This window comes from Erpetoichthys calabaricus, chromosome 17, assembly GCF_900747795.2.
Source record: "Erpetoichthys calabaricus chromosome 17, fErpCal1.3, whole genome shotgun sequence".
Lineage (NCBI taxonomy): Eukaryota > Metazoa > Chordata > Cladistia > Polypteriformes > Polypteridae > Erpetoichthys > Erpetoichthys calabaricus.
This window is the reverse complement of record NC_041410.2, coordinates 99755307-99774179: the sequence shown is the minus strand read 5'-3', so window position 1 is coordinate 99774179 and position 18873 is coordinate 99755307. Positions and strand designations below refer to the sequence as shown.

Genomic DNA, 18873 nt, shown 5'->3' with positions numbered 1-18873 from the left:
TCAGATGGGAGACCCACCAGGACTGCTGGATGAGGCGTTGGCAAGCCCCTCCGAGAGTCCCTACCCCGTGGTCCATGTGTGGATCCCAATGCCCTGGTGCTGAGATGAAGACACTGGGCTACGAAAATTGGCACCATTCTGCGGCTGAGACGTAAAAGCGACGCCCTGACACTCTGTGGTCATAAAAGACCCCTGGGCATCCTCTAAAAGCCTAAGCTGCCACCTGCTGTCCTGGTTAAATCGCCCGCCACAGCCTTATCCATTCCGGCCCCCTAATCATTCCTCTTACCCCACTGGCTACTGTGTGGGTGGGTACTGCACACCGGTGGCAGCTGAAGTGGCTCCCTGCAGAGGGATAGAGACATGCCAAACACAGTAAATTTAGTTAGGGGGGCCTGAGCAGCGAGTTGTGCGGTGCTGGCACAAGTAGGGGCTATCAGGCTGCCAGTGTCACCAGACACAATTAACATCAGAGGGGGTGAGGCAGGGTGGCAGCCCCTACTGGTCAAACTTCAACTGCGACATCACAATCTGACACCAGCCTGGCATGAGAAGGCAGAGGTGGCATGCTCATGCCTTTGACATCACAACATCGTGGCCCAACCTGGGATGCCAACCTGGACCAGTGTCTTCTACAGGGCACCCTGTTCAATTCTCACGATTTCCAGGGCAATTGGACTGGCAGGTGCCCACTTACACCGGAGCCACAGCTCGCCCGAGAACAGCGGCGGGCACAGACTGCGACGTAGGGTGAAGGTAAAAAGCCAAGTCCAGGTTAACTAGGTCTCATTTAATGTGGAAATAGAAAGTGACATCATTGTTAGAAATATAAAGAGCACTCCGTAGAAAAGTGTGCCACGTGAAAAACCCCAAAGTGTACATTCTCACTGTGTTAAGAGAGCCCCCCACCCCGCAGTGCCCGCTCAGGACCACAGCACGCCTGAGGGCTACGCATCGTGTCTGCCATGTGTCTATAGAAAGGTGCGACACCCACATGTAAACTAAAGTGAACCCAGCCGTCCTGTGCCCAGTGCTGCCCACTGCTGTGTGCTGTGGCACAGCGCCCAATATCATTTCTAAAGCTGCAGGACACCAAAGCCATTGACCCCAGTCCAGACTCCACAGTGACCATCGCCAGGCGGTCACAAGGACAAAGGTGGGCAGGAAAGGGTCAGATACCCAGATGCCATCTTCAAAAGAAAACAAACATCCGTGTCACATGATGACAGCACACACATGACAGTAACGTGTCCCCAAAAACACAAAGGGCGACCAGCTGCCTCAGTCGCATGCACATCTCGCTCTTTCCTTTCACAATAAATTCTTAAACGTCCAAGACACTGGCATACACGGGCACAAGTTTGTCTGGTGCCAAGGACACAAAGCTCCTGCTCTGTGGCACAACTGATTAAGAGCCATTCGGCTCAGGAGGCGAGGATGACACGTCACCACCAGGCATGCCACCCTCAGCGCCAGTGCTGCCCCTTGGCCACATGGGGGCGCTCTACAAATCCCGCCTTTCCATCAAACACCCCGTTTATGTCTGAAAGCCTTAAGAGGAACATTCTGGAGAAATCCCTGCAGTGCCCGGCGCCTCTCATCATTGGCAGCCCGTCTGAAATGTCGCCCAAGTGCTGAACAGGGAGACAGACTAAAGCTGTGGTATCCTGCGGCCCCCCAGGACTATCTAACAGTGGGATACGCTCCACGGTTGGACCCCCCACATTCTTTCTTATTGTGTACGTTAAACCACCGGGCAAACGGTGCCATCATCAAGGTATGATTTAAATAGTGGCGGCCATAGATTAAGCAGAACATGTTGAGCTTGAGAATGACAGGGGGGATGGGGCTGGGATGGGTGGGGGGGGGGCATTAAAAAATAAGCGGCAATCAGCTCCACTCATCAACAGGAATGCCAACCAGTTCAAAGCTTCACAGTAAGACGATAAAAAACAGAAATGGGTGGTGAGGCGCAGCATTCACACGTCCTCCTGTGCCAACTCTTAATGCCTCTCCGTGTTTGAGGCGACTTCAGTAAAATCTGCAACGGCCCACCAACTGGAAAAAGCCGGCAGGCCGCAGGTCAGGGGGGACAAAACCCCCCAACAGGGGCAGCAAAGCGGAGGCCACTTACTACATGATTAGGGACAGGATGGCCACGGGGCACTCGGGTGGCTCACAAACCCACTCAACAATCGACAGGTCACAGAGGTAAGCAGCGAGCCCCCCGTCTCCAGCCCTCGTTTCAGTAGTCTGCACATGACGGCCGAGCGGGGAAGAGGGGGGCACAGCAAACGTGTCCAAGAGAAAGCCGCAGCGTCTCCACACCCAGTCACGTCCAGGGCGGAAGGATCCCGCCAGGCGCCCTGCCCTAGCCAGAGCTACAGGCGCCCCACTTTGGCATCCCCAATGGCGCCCCACACGTCAAACACAAATTCATCCGGAAAGGCAAAGTCTCCCAGCGTCTCATCCAGGGCTTCAGCAAACTCGTCGGGGTTCTTCTTGTCTTTTCCCAGTTCCACCATTGTGGCAGCTGCATATGAAAAGAAAGGAGAGGGCATCAGAGGCGGCACCACCCTGATCGGAAAAAAAACGACTGCCCACCGCCCCTGCTCTGTGTGCTAAAATCAGGATACAAAGGGAGTCGAGTTAGGGGCACGCTGGGGTGGCATTCGGTATGAAAGGCTCTGCGGTAACCGCAGCCGGTGACTCGTCCAGGGACACTGAGGGGACATCACTGATGGTTCCTGTCGAATTTAATGTGTGAAGGCGGCTGAAGCGCAAAGCATCACTGCACCTCGGGTGACGACGCCTACTGTCGGTGGCACCAAATAAATATTCTCATCACCTGCAGCCTTGAAAACGAGCGCCCTGGACATGCTTGTGACAGTGGAAGACCCCAGAGGTGGCTTCAGACCCCCGCTACTTCAAATGTGCCCAGGGCATGGCAGGTTAGGGAGATCCCTGTGCCCAGGGGAGATGAAGCAAGCAGGACATGAACGCCTTTGGCAAGGGACACAAGCGGAGGTCCTCTGTAAGGACGGTGCCATGTTGGCTTATCCTATTTGTCCAGAGGTGCATCAAGGAAGACAAAGACAGAGGTAACAAAGAAGCTCAGTGTCTCCGTCATTACTCATCCTTGGAGGAGAAGTCCACCCCTGTCAGTGACCGAACTCAGAGGTCTGACAGGAGGAAAGACCAAGGCAGGCCCACCAGGTTGAACGAATGTCCTCCTGTCAACACTCACATTTCAACTCCGTGTATATTTTGGGCACATTCTCTCAAAAACAAAGATGCCAACGTTTGCTCGTCTGCCTGTTCTCGTTTTCTGCTGTCCAATTGTTTGAAGTGCTGCACTAAAGTACCTGGTGGTGTGGTGACAAACATGGGACATTTTGATAAGGTCCACATAATAAAAAGTAACAAACAGAAGAAGAGGGTCACCCTGGGACACGAAAAACCAAACCATCAGGGAAGTTCGGCTGAGATGCGCGTCGGCTGAGCACAAACAGAGGTGGGCAGGTGGGCTCTGATGTTGAAGTGCCACACCACAGTGCCAAGGACTGCTCTTTGGTGGCTGCTTTTGTGTCTCACTCTGTTCCCCTTTTCAGGGTCAGCACTATGGCCTCGTGATCAGCACGCACCATGCAGAATGTCACATCACGGACCCTCTGAGGCATGGCACCCTCTCATAGAGGCACTCAGGCCAGATCTACAAATGCTACACCATGCAGTAGGCGGTACACCCTGGTAAAAGGGGGGCTCACCCAGTTCACTGTCCCGGATCCCCATGTAACTTTCCAGGAGGTCATCCACCTTCTCAATGGCCTTCTCTTCAAAAGCTGATGGCTGCAACACAAAGCCGTGGAGTCAGGGGGTGCCAAGGCTCTTGTATGTCCCACCCAGGCCTCCCCTCATACTTACCAGATCCTCCACCGTGGCAGGTCCCTTCGAGCGGAGCCGCAGTGTCCCCCGGCCTGTGCCAAGCTGAGCTGCTGAAGCGGACCTTGCGCTCCCGGACCGCTGGCTAATCATGTCTGGACAAGGAGGGAAGAAATAACCAATCAGCTTTAACCACAGGAGCGGACTTCCCGTTTGTGGGGGTCCCTGCGCTCTTACCAGACTGTCCCTTATCTTTCCTATTGTCACGTATTGTATTGGCAGTTTTATATAGCGCCCTTCGCATCCCCATGGCTCTCCGTGAAGCTCTTTACAGTTCACACACACACACTCCTGCTCAGACGGAGGACTTTCAATGGGGCCCACCCTGCAGGGGGGTGTGTGTGTGTGTGTGGTCTTGACTTTGGGTCTACGGAGCTGACATATGCAGCCCACCCCAGGGTCTTTGCTCAATTCGCAGCTCCGAGTCACTTTGTCACCACGATGTGGCCCTCAATGTGCAGATCCTCCAACTGTGACAAGCCAAACCAACAAGTGCAGTGCGTAATTCTAAAGAGCCCTGGGGTGGGCGCTCGCCATGAGCTGTACATCCAACTACTGGAGTCCTGCCAAAGGGACGTTTAAGTGAAAGGGGCACCACATCGGGCGGGACATCAAATCACTGCTTTACAGGATGCCCACCGCCTCACTGCGAATGTACCAAAGGACGGTCCATTAAGGGGCATACAATGGGAGAAGGCGCTTTGGAGGGCCTGTGTGAGAAAAGTGCCGAGAGAGACGTAGTGGATGACAGGACAGGTAAGACATCTGCCAGCGGTGGGTGCACATCAGGTGGTACTTTCAGCTTCTGGAGTAGTCCACTAAAGCCCCTTCCGAGGGATCACCAGTCGATCGGTTGGCCACACTTTGAACTCTGTCCGTCACCGCAGAGCAGACGTGCTCGTGTTGTCACGGCTCTTAAAAGGCGGGCGAGCGGGCACATCAGAGCGTCGCGTGGCGGTAATCTGTGTTCAGGGTGACAACGCTTTATAGTGGCGCAGGGCGGCTTGTGACGGGCCACGCTGTCAATGGAGCGAAGCCCTCATCTCAAGTTAATTCTCTGGAGCAAACAAAGAAACCTTGGCAATAAGAGGGGACTGCGAGGACCGGAGCTGGCGCTCTCGATACTCCGCTGCCAACACGCCGCACGATGTTAGTCGACTTTCACTGATTTCCTTCCCACTGATCTCCAGTGACAGCGCAGTATCCCATCAGTGGTGACATTAATGACATCAAATGTACATTTTTCATTGCCTCAGGTGTTGGACTTCCAGTCAAACGGTCGAAGGTCCGGGACCAATGGAGACGAATCATTTTGATGAAGTGACACTGAGGTGTCGTCAAATGACTCCAGGATGACCATTAAGCTGCAGTGATCAAGCGGTCAGCATGTTAGCCAAACCGGTCGAAGGTCCGAGACCGCCGTACACAAACTCGTTTTTATACAAATTTGGCGAGATACTCTTCAGTGATTGGCTGAAGTGCGAGGGGTTCCATCAGACTAAGGCGCCTTCCCTGCACTTCGGATTTCTCTGAGGTGACAAATGTGACGATTCACTTCAGTGCAACTCACTAATGTCACTTCTGTCAAGTCAAGGGTTTGCAATGCGCCAAGGACTGTGTGGCATCAGGGTGACTAAAAATAGACGGTGAAGTGGCACAACTTCATTAAAAAATGCACTAAAAAGGACATCTAAAAGTTTCTTTCTTGGTCAAATGCCACTAAAAATAAAATTGTGGGGCGCCAATAAAAGAGTAAATGTAATTTAATTGGAATGCATGGACTTGAAAACGAATTAAACAAACCAACTATTCCCATCTGAACACGTCTCACATGCACTTTTATTTCAGGGGGACGTTTCCTTTCCATTTTAATTGAATTAAATTAATCCTTTGATGGACGCCTCGTCACATGTGACCAACAAATCTTATTTTTTTGTCGTCACCCCTCAGGCCCACTGAATGCCTGAAATGGACCCCAGAAGGGGAGGAGGAATTCATCTCATGTCAATGAGGAGTCACACAAGTCCAGAGTGGGCAAAGGTCATCCTGCTCAACTGGACTCCAGAGATATGCCCGTAAAGCCGGCCACAAGGGTGCGCTACCATCGAGATGACAATAAAGGGTTAAGCAAATGAAACCGAGAGTTCAAGGAGTCGGCGCGCGAAAGATGGACCCCACGGTGACACCACAGTGCAGACGGGCTCAAGGGTCCCCCGGCCGAGTCGTAGCTGGAAGGCGCCATTGAGATCAGCAGCTGCGATACGAACGATAAAAGCAAAGCACCAAAGAGCGCCAAGGCTCTCTCCTCGTCTGACCCAAATCTCTGTGAGGAACGGACAGAAAAACACGAGAGCTTTGGAAGGATTTGGATTTTAAGTGGAGGGATACTTGACTGGAGTCTTCAGCGTCCCACCTTTGTGTCCCTTGACTCTTACAGCTGGCACACGGGCAGGGTTACACGGTGGGCCGGCAGCCTCGTGGTTTCGATTTCACCACACAAGACCACCGCCTGCCTCTCCTTAGATTGTGTCCTATGAAGTTCCTCCAGACGACTGAGCACTGAACATCTTCTTCTACTCCATCCCAGTTACATCCCACCAGCGTGGCTGTGGCTGGTGGTCTTTAACGCCGAGCGACAGAAAGTGAGCACTTGAGGATTTCAAGGTGGACACTAGACTTGGGGTCAGGCCACACCATCACCGTCACCCGCCAGCATATCTGAGGAAATATGGGGGGGGGGGGGGGTGTGTGTGCGTGTTTTATAAATGAAGCCCCCCAGGAAATATCGGGACAGGCGGTGAACTTAGTGAAGCCAACTGCTCCAGTGTCTCTCGATTTCTGATGATCAACAACTTGGCCTTTAGGGCCTCAGATGAAGATGTCGACATACTGGTCACAGAGTGGTTGGGCAGAATCCTAAGACGGCACCAAACATGGCAGTGGTGCCCACCTCTTCATTCACAATTGGCTTACAAAGGGCCTTTAACACAGCAGAGCATTGTGGGAAGTGCGTCTCTTTTAATTAAGCTTTCCAGCCAACTGAATGGTGCGGTTCACCGACACGCCACTTAAATGAGCTGACGTCACATTAGGTGACTTCTAGTCACTGGGTATGTGACATTACGTGCCAACCTCGTCACCGGACCGTGTCAATTTACATGACTGTCTGTGCTCCGTCCCTTTTCTGTCAGCCAATAATGTGCTGGACGAAGGGCTGACAGGTACGGCGACTCTTTAAAACGCTTTGTTACTGGCGTGAGCGACTGCCCCGATTACGTAAACTGAAGTGTGGCGTAACGTGACACGGGCCTCTACATGAATAAATGCAATAACAAGTGATGTGCTGGGAGTCGGCCCCACTGACACGGGGGTTTTAACTGGAGGGCACATTAAATCAACTTGTTTGCCGACTGGGCGACTTCTTCTGGCCCACGCGCCTCCAACGCACTTTAGATTCCCGTCAATATGTCTCAGAATGACACAAGAGTGAAGGTTGACTGTTGGAGGAAATGGATAAAGAAGTCAACTCCCAAAATGGCGGCTGCCCCAAAACTCACCAAAGGCCTTCATCGGCTCCACCAGCTTCACACAGAAGTCCTTCCCCTTCGGCAGCTCCTTCAGCATCTTCGCCACCTCGTAGTGACGGCAGCCGATCAGGCTGTGGCCATTTATGGACTCGATCAGATCGCCGACATTGATGACCTGAATTCGGTCAATGATGCTCCCTTCCTTGATTCTCTGCAGGCAGAAACAAAGGTGGGCATTGAAGAGGCGCTCCTCACCGCGGGCGCAGCAGACGTGGCAGGGCCTACCTTGATGAAGGCGTAGCCGGCTCCGTTGTCAGTGATGGTGAGCCCCAGCGCGTCTTCACTTTTGAACACGTCCACCTCCTTCCGCTGCCCCTTGATGTGCGCAAAGATGAAATCCTCGAGGCCTATCTGACCCCCGAGCAGCTTGTCCATGTCAACCTTGTGAGTGTTGAGGGTGCAGAACATCACCTGAGAGGAGAGCAGAGCAGAGCAGGGCAGGTGGGTAAGCAGGCACAGGGCTACAGGCCGACCTGCTCAGCGTCCTGGCACACGCCCTGCCCAGGGGAGACTTCCAGCACATTTCCCATTGAGTTTTGCCCACTCTGTGCCCTTCGCTTTTGTGCACGGCTCCGTCCCGGGTATGACGTTAACTGCATGTCGGGAAAAACCTAAGGGGTGGGTGGCAGAATTGGCACCCCAGCAACCAGAATAACCTCCCACTGTCCCACTCCATCTGAAATGGCGTGGTGCTGAGGTGCCACCTGTCGTGTGGCTGCCCTCGGGGTCCTAATCTGGGAACCTGATGTAGTTTGACAAGTGGTGGGTGTGACAATGCGCTGCCCCCCTAACCTCTCTAATAAACGGGGGCATACTAGTTGCCTATTTTTTACATGCATATTGGCACTCCCAGCATTGGCCAAATTTTTTTTTGTTATATTGTACTTTCTTTGTCACCTTCTATCTGCTGGGTGGCACAGCATGAACATCGCATGGCTTTGGGGGGATTGGGGGGAGTCGGCTCATCGCTGGGAGAAAGCAAACGCGTCTGATGAAGACTTCAGCTTTCTGTTTCACGGCGCCAACTCAAAAACCAAACAGGGAGCTACAAAGGCAGAACTCGAGGAAATACGCGGCACAGGAGAGAAGGCCAACGCGTGCCACACAGGACTTCACTTCACCGAACTCTTAAGGTTACGCAACGGGCAAATCACCGCAGCCAAACGTCACGGAGAAGGCGTTGACATCGCAGACCCCAAATGTCGCTCGCTCACCTGCCCTAAAAATCTTTTTTTTCCCCGTCTTAATCAACTCTTCATCATGGTATGTCAACGGCAGCCCAAAATGGCACTGCCCACAATACTGTAGCAGAGCTGCTGCTGGAAGGACTTCATTTCCCAGCAGCCCCAAAGGGCACTGCCCTCACTGGATGTCTGAAATGGGCAAACGGGCTGCTGGGGAAACTTGAAAGGGAGATCCGTGTTGTGCGCATCCCGTCCAAAGTAACCCCTGTGAAGTCATTCGTACCCAGGATCGTGCCCATCGTCCTCTCTAGACCGCCGGTAGGCCTGTTGCTGTGCCACTGAGTCGTGAAGGTTTATTGTCGCGTTAATGTTGGTATCGCTGGTTGTCTGATTTTCCATTTTACACCTTGGTCTCTGACCGTGAGTGTGCGGGTCCTTCCTGGAACCCCCCCCCCCCCACTCCCCCATGCGCCAATGTGACCCCACTATCCCGTAACCCGTGCCTGCTCTCTCACCTCACTGGACGCGATGCCAAAGGCCTCTCCGATCTTGCAGTAGAGCTCGCGGACATTGCTGAAACCCTCAATCCGCCCGGTAGGACTGCCATGGGCGAGCTGTGTGTGGAAAACCAGGCGGGGCCGGAGGTTAGGGGGTGGGGGGGGGCAACCCGGGCTGCAGATCCAGCCCTCCCTGGGCGCTCTCGCCAAGGCCCTCCAAAGTCATTCCGGCTCGAATCGGCTCGGCCTCCTCGTTCTCCACCAGGGGTGCTTTTTTCCGACGTCCAAGACCAAGCGGCATGGCTACAAGCAGAACTCCCTTAGCCGATGGTGCCAGTCACACACGGTGCTGCTCGTCACTTTTGGTGGCAGAGGAAGAATCACGATGGCCAAAAGCACCGGGAGGAAGTGCACAGCACGAGAAGCATGGGAGGTTTACGAGGGCATCTTCAGAGGAAGAAGGAAGAGGCCTCAGGAGAAAATCCGTTTCCAGGACGCGTCTGAAATACAAACAGAGGCTGAGAGTTAGCGAGGGGAAGGCCTGGGCCCGGTGGTCACTGCGCCACGAGACCACCACTAGGGAGGGCAACACCAACAAAACCACCTGAGCAGGGCGCAGTGCTGGGGAGGACAGCGGGAGGTGAATGGACTCCCAATGACCTGACAGGCAAGGGAGGAAGGGGAGGCAGTGGGGTACGCTGGGACCAAGAGTGGCATGGGGGGGGGGGGGCACAAGATGACATGCCACACAGACGCACCTGAATGACCAGAGAGCTTACATACTGGAGGGCCGGGGGGCACAGGGGGCAGGAGCCGTCAGGGTGAGGCCTCCAGAGAAGTCGGCAGACGTGTAAACATCAATCGGAGAAGGCCGACTGCAGCGAGCTTGGTGTCCCCTTTTGGTGCCCGGGGGTCACATGAAGTATTTGCAAAGAAAAGAAAAAAAATAAAAACAAACCCTGGGGACAAAGCAAAAAGTGCCATCAACTTGGCAGAAACGTTCAGCAGAGCGAGGGGGACACGAAACGCCAGCAGTGACGGGCACACTCCCCTAACAGAAGGGCAGAGAGCAGAGAACATCTGAGCTGCTGAGGGGCTCCAGAGGGGAGTGTGCCAGGAACACCAAGCTGTTCTGCCATCAGGGCCCCCGCTGGCTGCTTCCTACACCACGTCCTGTGCCCGTCTGCACCGAGGCTGGTGATGCTGCAGCAGGGTGTCTCCTGGTTGCCTCCAGTTGGGGGGGCATTTCTTTATAGTGCCTTTCACATTCCTCTGCAGGTCTCCATGCCCCAGGCGCCCTGAGACCCTCACACATTACTTACACCCCGAGTTGTACGACATTTACAAGAGGAGCTTTGGGGTGTCAGCTGGTGCTTCAATAGCCCAGGTGCCCAAAACGCCAGCCGTCGCACACACAGACTCCGACGTGGTGGTCCAGCATGGCGCGTTAAGTCTGCCGCCAGACGCTTCATCACCAGGCTTATCTTTTGTTTGTTCAGGTGGCCTGGTAACACGGAGGCGTATCAGCGAGTCAGTCGCCCCGTCGTCAGCGCGCGCTCACCGTTGTCTAAAAGCCCCTCACACAGCCAAAAGCACCAAACACAGCCGGTGACGTCTCCTACCCGCTGCCAGGCTGCCACTTTCTCACTCGAGCTTACTGCCCGTTGCCCCCAGCAGTGAATGTCCGACTCTCCTGTTGGCGGTGTCTGCCATTGGCGTGATCCTGGAGACTGGCAGGGCACGCTCCGCTCCACACTTCACACCACAAGCGGCCTTTCTGAGCCATCTTGAGCGCCTGTGCCACGTGACCTAATCCCACGGGACGCTAATCCCAGCTCAGAGCTGGGGGCCGCTCCTGCCGTGATACCATAAAGTCAACGCCATATCATAGCCTCCTTCTCCCTGGACCCCCCAATCACACCGTTCAGGGGGCCAGGTTCTACACCCACCCCCACTGTCACCTGACGTCCCCGATTCAGTGACCTCCACTCCATCTTGGGACTTCACGGCTGGAGCTTATGCCACGTGCCGCTCCGACTCCACTCAAGTCTGCGCAGAGGTGGGCCAAACCCACCGTGCGTAATTAAGGTGGCAAAAATTCCAACCTGGAATGAAAAGCACACTGCGCCAGCTCCTCGGGTGAACCAGCTGGGCTCCCCGTCCCGTTGGCAAGTTGATAAATAGTCACTTTTAGTTACAAACAAACCCCTGGCAAGTCCTTAAACATAACGTAGTCTCCCAACCTGACTCAACACAGCAAATCGGCGAACACGCCCTGGCACTTGAGATCACTTGGATGGCTGCCACCTGCCCAAGGCCTGGGACGGGCTGCTCAGGAGCAGGATGCAATGCCTCCCGAGGCGGGCCAGCTGGCCCCTTGCCGTTACTTGTGCTCTCGCATACACAGATGAGGAGTGGCAGTGTGAGGTGGGCACCATCTGGGTAGGGGCACAGGCCTGCCAGCCGCCTCTGGTCACAAGACTCCAGCACACCCTGCGCGCTTCTGTTAAGAGCGGGACAAGTGCCGCGTGCCCTCGTGCAATGCTTGGGGGGCACACAAAGGAGGAGACACCGGGGGGACAGTCGCCGTTAATCTGATGGCTTCCTGTAACGAATAACGAAATCAGCCGCCTGCCTCTGTCCAAAAACCAACTGGGGGGGGGCACCCCTTCGCCAAAGGCTCAGCTCAGCAATGCGGAAGAAAGGGAGAACACGCAGCCCGTTTGGCACAATCTGTGTACCTCCAAAAAGACGTGAAACCCAGCCGGGCACTTCGTAAGACCCTCTGTCTGCGCACACAAGCACCCGCCGCCATTACAACCGCACTCTCCTCTTCTGTGCTACAGCTGGCACAGGCAGGTGGAGGTGGACACACCAGAGTTTGTTTGTGGCACCACAGGGTGGCAGCAGCCTGCATGTGGACTGCACATTCCAACTTGTGCCAACACGTCGTCTTATAGAAAGCGAGAGAAGCTCAGTGGCTCTACGCGGACTCCTGGTCGGTGTGTCACTCGGATTAATGACAAGAATACGTCACGTGGGTACAGGCAGACCTCAATGACTCACTTTATGGAGACACAGAGTGACAGCTCCAAGGCCAGGACTTCCTCTGTGACATCAAGGACTCGCAGTGTGTCACGTGTGGCGACTGGGGACCCTCCACACTATGGCGGTCTAAGGCTTCACTGCGTTAGCCGAGTCTCCTCTTCTTCATTTGTAAAAGGGGGGCTACTTTCAGTGCTTAGATTTCTTGAGCTTCTGCAAAAGTTACACCTGACCCGCCGGTCTATGGGACTCTGTAGTTGAGAACCAAAGGCGCTGCCCACTACGCCAGCATGCCACCCAACCATTCCTCAAAATGTCTAATCTGACAGGCCCAGCACAAGTCAAGGAGCATCGCTGGGCTGAGGGGTCCGTCCACGCAAGGTGGTCACTCCAGCCCAGCACCTCGTTCACCAGAGAGTACTTACAGTATAATAACTGATGCCACCATCCTGGGCATTCCAATGGCCCTGTGAAGCATCTGGGGATCTCAGTACCCGAGCACCGCTTACAATTACATTCACGTACTTAGCAGACTCTTTTGTCCAAAACAGGCCAGCGTAATCGAATGATGTCAGTCTGGGGGACTGTTTGGGGACAAGTGTGACAGGACGAGGTTCCATAAGTGGTCACCACAACTGAAGAGCTCAGAACAAAAGTGCAAGTGAGTTACAAAAACTAAACATCTACTGACAATCCGACAGAAACTCGCCAAACGAGAGCCTTCAAGCACGTCTCAAACACATCGAGGGGGTCGGAGGTGGGCAGGGGGTCTCCACTTACACAGGTGCTGACCCACCGACTACTCTGTAGGCGAGCATTTGAACTCAACGCGTGCTGTGAATCATCTGCAGTGGCCTGGTGACACGGTCATTGTCACCGTCACTATCCACCCCATCATAAAACTGCCTTGGAAAGGATCAGTTCAATCAGAGGTGACAATGACGTGCTGTAGCTGGGCTTGAACCTGTGCTTGTAAAAGAAAACACAAAAGCCGCTGGTCCTGAAGCTGCAGTCGTGCACGACGTCTTCAGCTTTACTGTTTGTCCTTTAAACCAACTACATTTCCAACTGTTGGCTTACACATCGGCGTCTTGACATACAATTGTGCACAAAAAGAAATTCATTCGAGAAACACGAATCCCTTCATACGAGAGACTTTGGGTGCACATCAACCATCTCTGGAAAAGAGAAAAGGAGCCAAGAAATGACCACCAGGTGACCAAAAGACAGAAAGAGGTGGGCAGTCAGTAAACACTCGGGCACAAAGCTCAGGTTCCATTTGAGTTCCAGTTCAGTGTTGTGCCCCCAGTACGGAGCTCACTGAAATGTCCTGCACCACTCACTCTTTGTCATACTCACGGCACAGGTGGCAGGATGGCACAACAGATTACAATCGCTGCGTCAAACGGGGCCTGTGACATCAGGCGACAGACTCATGAAACGCCCAGGCGGTGCCCAGCACAGGTTGCCTTGTGACCCGCCCGTCCCGTGAATAAAGCCTGCCCCTGAATCTGGAGGCACAAGTGCCAATTATCCTGTACCATCTGCCACTACGGAGACCACCGCCGTATCTTGGGAGTTTGGGAAGCCACCGGGTCGCGAAATGTCAGGGGGTGCCGCACGCCCCCCTTCTTTCCCAGACAGCCTCACATTGCTGTTTGCCTTAGTCAGCTTTTGGCTTCGTGTTGTTTCTAACGCCCCCCCCCCCCGACGTAACAGGCTATCATCGACGGACGCTTGAAACGGAATCAGACGCCCCTCGGCTTACACATTAAAATGGGAGTTTTATACATCGTTACGAACGGATAACCGCATGTCTCGACGCGTTACCTGTTCAGGTTACCGTTCCAATTATGCGAGTTAAACACACAAAGCCTACACCTCCGGCAATGCGATCACCCGTGAAACGCACCGAATCGGCGTAACGGGAGGCTGACGTGCTGCGGCCTCACTGATCTGCGCTGGAGGTCTGATTGGCCGGCTCTGTGTTATCACCTAACGCCTGCGACAAAACAAAATGCCTTTGCCCCGAGATGTCCATCACCCAGACAGCGTCCCGCTTTCCACAGACCGCCGCCGGCCTGAAACGTCTGTAGACGACGACGACAACAGCAGCAGCAGCAGCAGCGCCCGGTACACCACGGGACAGCAGCGGTCCCACTCGACTCCTCGGCACAGGCCCCTCTGCTTGGATCCGTTTGTATCAGTTTTCCCGGCACACACGACCCTTCCCGTTAGGGCTGAATTCACAGACACACCCCTAAAACAATGCCCCACGGACAGGCTCCTCGACGGTCCTACCAGAGGCTGAACGCTGATCTCCGCTCCCTGTCTGCTCCTCGACCTGGATAGTCTGACATCAACGGCGGGCGGCAGCTGCCGATTCACGCGCGAGTCGCGGCAGAACGTGGGAAAAAAAAAATCAGCCGGAGACCGTCAGCTAGGAGGAGCTTCTAATGCTCGTGGCCAACCAGAAGAAACTCTGAGAAATTCTGACCAATAGAAAAACGTAACACTATCGCCCTCCTCCTGGGTGCTCCCTGCAGCCAACCGGATAGGACGGGGCGTTTTCGGTCGGAAGCTCAGGTTAAGGAGCAGCCAGCAGACGGAAAGAGGCGGGAGAAGGGAGCTGTGTATTTACTGACAGCAGGCGCGGCGTGCGTGTGTGTGTGTGTGTGTGTGTGTGTGTGTGGCGACTCCGGACGAGCAGCAGGCGCCGACGTAACGAGACAAGAAACCTGCGCGTCTTTCGCTTGAGTCACAGATGAAAGAGTCCGGCGTGGAAATCCCACGCAAGTCCTCGGGGTTCCCAGTGTGTGCGATACGAGGAGAACGGAGGGGTCAGGATGTCTTCAGATTCCAGCCCGCCTTATTCAGATTAATTTGGAAAAGTAAGACGGAATAAGTGCCATGGAATACCGTGATTAAATTGGGGGGGGGGGGGTTCTTTCAGTTGTATTTTGAAAATGAATCTGGTCGAGAAAGGCCTCTCTAATGGCGGGGAGCTTTTGGTTTGCACACCAACTTTATTTTTTAACAAGTGCGGTGGTCTTGGCGGCTTATTATCTTGCGATTTCAAATGCAGCAAATCATTATGTCATTTTCACAACGAAGCCTCCGGTTCCTGAAAAGTTGCTCGTAATCATAACGTCTCGCCTCACTCAGCTTTCATTTGGATTAATCGTTGCATTTGACCCAGGAGTGCACCTGTTTTCAAACTAAAATGCTGGGATATGTTGTTTCACTTCACCTTTTTACTAAAGAATGTGTTTCATATTCTCACCAAGAATGTATAGGCTGTTGTAATATCTGGTTAATCGCAAAGATTTCTTTATTTATTCAATCCCCATTCGTTTTATATGAGTTATAAAATCTGATTTCTTATAAAAAAATCCTCCCTTTGCATAAACGGTTTTCTTTTTGAGGCTGCAAATGCTACAACCTTCACATCAGGTTCTCCATTCTTGAATCAAACCACTGCGCCAAGATAGACGCATAAATTGGGAAAGGAACCCAAGTTAGCCATGCTGGCGGAGAAAAGACACTCAAAAGGTAGCAGCATGGTGAGCGGGCACCTGCTTTGGCGAGTGGCACAGGTGTAGCTCACTTCTGAAGCCAACCATATGGTCTGCTTGTGCCACGCCAGTAAGGCTCTTTGCCAGGCATAGGTAATGTCACACATGTGGGGCGCTATAAAGCATCCATATTAAAGTGCGGGCACATTTCCATGAGTTTTCTAGCAAGTAAGGTCCAAGAAGTCCACTTTGCAATCAAGTAAATTCTACTCGGCCAGTCAATTAATGCTTAAGTATAATATTAATAAGTGCAAAAAAATTAGAAGAATATGAATACCTTACACACCAATTTTATTTTGCCATTTATCCATCCATCCATTTTCCAACCCGCTGAATCCGAATACAGGGTCACGGGAGTCTGCTGGAGCCAATCCCAGCCAACACAGGGCACAAGGCAGGAACCAATCCAGGGCAGGGTGCCAACCCACCGCCATTTATGCTAAAATATTTTCTAAAAATGTATTTTATTACTTTCTGGAAAGATCAAAACATGTATTCTAATCTGTTTAAATAGTCTTTATCTTTATCAAGTAGGAAGTTAAAATCCTAGATAATGCAGTTAGTATTTGTTCCTTATACTTTATTTGTCAGTTATCATTCAACCCGCTATATCCTAACACAGGGTCACGGGGGTCTGCTGGAGCCAATCCCAGGGCGCAAGGCAGGAACAAACCCTGGGCAGGGTGCCAGCCCACCGCAGGGCACACACACACACCAAGAACAATTTAGACTCGCCAATGCACCTGACCTGCGTGTCTTTGGACTGTGGGAGGAAACCCAAGCAGACACGGGGAGAACATGCAAACTCCACGCAGGGAGGACCCAGCAGACGGGTCTCCTAACTGCGAGGCAGCAGCGCTACCACTGTGCCACCCTACTTTATTTGTCTCCAAAGGAAATCTAAATTTTACAGAAGCTCCAAAAAATAAAAAAGATAAACCCAAACAAGACCCCCCCCCCCCCCCGTAAAGGTCTGGCCGCTGTCAGTGAGAGGCCTGGTGGGTTTGTATCACTCGGGCCTGATGGACACCTTGTTTGAAGCGCCACTTGGTGTCCACGTACATCACATCCAGAAGTGTAAAGTTAAAGATGTTAAGAGTTTCTGTTGTGCCGCTTCACACGGACAGTACAAAGCTGGAAACCTCGTTAAGAAAATAAAAAGAGGATTGAAATTTAAAAAGTTTGCAGTTGTTTCCTTGTCAGCTTCCAAGTCCTTCCTGTGTTAGCTGTCGTCACTTGTGTGTAAATTATTCTTTATTTGGTTTTATCACAGGCCTTTTATGTTTATAGCAAAGTTGTATTAATAACGCATTGTTAACTTTTTATAATAAAAACACGTGGAACAGTTTTGTTGTAAATGACGAAATGACAAACTGGCTCAATGGCGGACCTCCAAAGGTCATGCGAGACGACCGTTTCCTCTCGCGTGTTAAGAGAGTTCATCACCAAAGACCCAATGCTGGTATTCATGTCAAACCTGCCCTCCTGACTGGTTTTCTTTCTCCTGCCCTCTGGTGCCAATCTGGGTGGTTTGGCAGCGCATGCCCCCCGTCCTCCTCCTCGTTCTTCGTTTTTCAGTACACATTTCTGCACTTGTATCCGTGAAGACAGCGTAATCGGGTCAAAGGTGTCGCTCGTGCCATTTTGCTTCCCTGGCTTTTCACAGCAGCAGAATATGACAGAGCAGAGGTTTGTGTGTTTGAGCCCATGGCGGTGGTCCTCCTCTACTCGGCAGCTTTTCAAGCCCCCCCTAATCGGCTTTGCTCATTTGACCGCTGTGTGTTAAAACAGAGGAGAGTCGGCCGCTCATCTGTCAAGTGATCCGTTTTCCCGTGCCCGCCCTTCTCAATCCCAACTTGCACATCTCTGTCACGTGGAATGAAAATCAACTGAACCCCAAAGCCACACGAGAAGCCAGCTACCTGGATCTGCAAGCCAGTAAGCAGTGCCACCGTGTGCCACACAGGCTAAAACCTGCCAAGGCCCCAGGAGCTCCACTTGGGAGCGTGGAGTCTGCTTTCTCTTGCTGATCCGTTCACATTCAGAGGTTTCTGGTTAGCAATGGCTGTTTATACCTCATCAAGCAATTTAACATACAGGAAAACGCGCAGGTGTATTCTGAAATATAAATGTATAACCTCTTAGTGTCCACACAACAACAAACTGGCACTTTACATCAAGGAGACAACACAGTGGCACCATAGTAAGCCCTACTGCCGCTCAGTGCCAAGGAACCTGCGTTTGGCTCCCAGGGCAGTTGGCACCTCTGCAGGTTTTCTTTGCCTGTTCCCATTCCTGCCCACATGTCCTGTAAGGTGACTGGACGTCTAAACCGACTAACAGGGCAGACATGGATGGACACAGGGATGTGCTTCTGGGAGCTTACAGGTACCGATCATCAGCAGGCCACATGATCAGCGAGTATCATTACCTCACCTTGTCTTCTTGACCAGAAAAATCTCAGAATACGTCACTGCATGCTTCATATCAGGAATTATATGATCTGTGATTGGCTGTTTTGGGGTATTTTAGTAACTACAGTGTCCTCTTTATATTCCAGGTGTTACCTTCAGGATGCAGAAGGAAACTGGAACACCTGAAGAACACCAAATGGCACAGGGGGACAACACGATGTCAATGAATCAATCAGGTAATGTGAACCCAGGCCTCCTGAGCATTTTTCTGTTGTAGATACAGGAGGCTCCCAAACGCAGCACGAGCCTCGCCCTTCTAGTGCAGTCTTCCTCATTTGGGACGGCCTGCGCAGTGCTGTCCCATCTCCGGTGCTCCTGGGACTCTGAAGTCTTCACTTGAATGGCTTTTGTGATCGAGCGCGACAGATAGGACCATGGGCTCAAAAGGCGTTTCCACGCTGGACCAACTTAGGTATTTGCTGACGGCTCACCCAACTCCTTTAAGAACCCACAGAACGAGGGGAACGTGCAACTCCACGTCAAACTGAAACGGTGAATAAAAACACACACAGGCGCTCACTGGCCTTCCAAGATGGTCTCGTTTGGGGACACTCAGGCTCTAGCAGGGT

At 52.8% G+C, this 18873-nt stretch overlaps 1 protein-coding gene across 1 annotated transcript; it reads right to left on the bottom strand.

The window, feature by feature from the left end:
- Positions 1 to 751: 751 nt before the first annotated feature.
- On the bottom strand, positions 752 to 14697 carry LOC114667401 (GIPC PDZ domain containing family, member 1). The gene is given in 9 exon segments (XM_051920558.1): positions 752 to 1297; positions 1342 to 2533; positions 3768 to 3849; positions 3925 to 4037; positions 7500 to 7680; positions 7755 to 7940; positions 9229 to 9375; positions 9377 to 9710; positions 14557 to 14697. Coding segments are annotated over 7 exon segments (996 nt in total). The 5' UTR covers positions 9512 to 9710; positions 14557 to 14697; the 3' UTR covers positions 752 to 1297; positions 1342 to 2381.
- Between the last annotated feature and the right edge of the window lie 4176 nt (positions 14698 to 18873).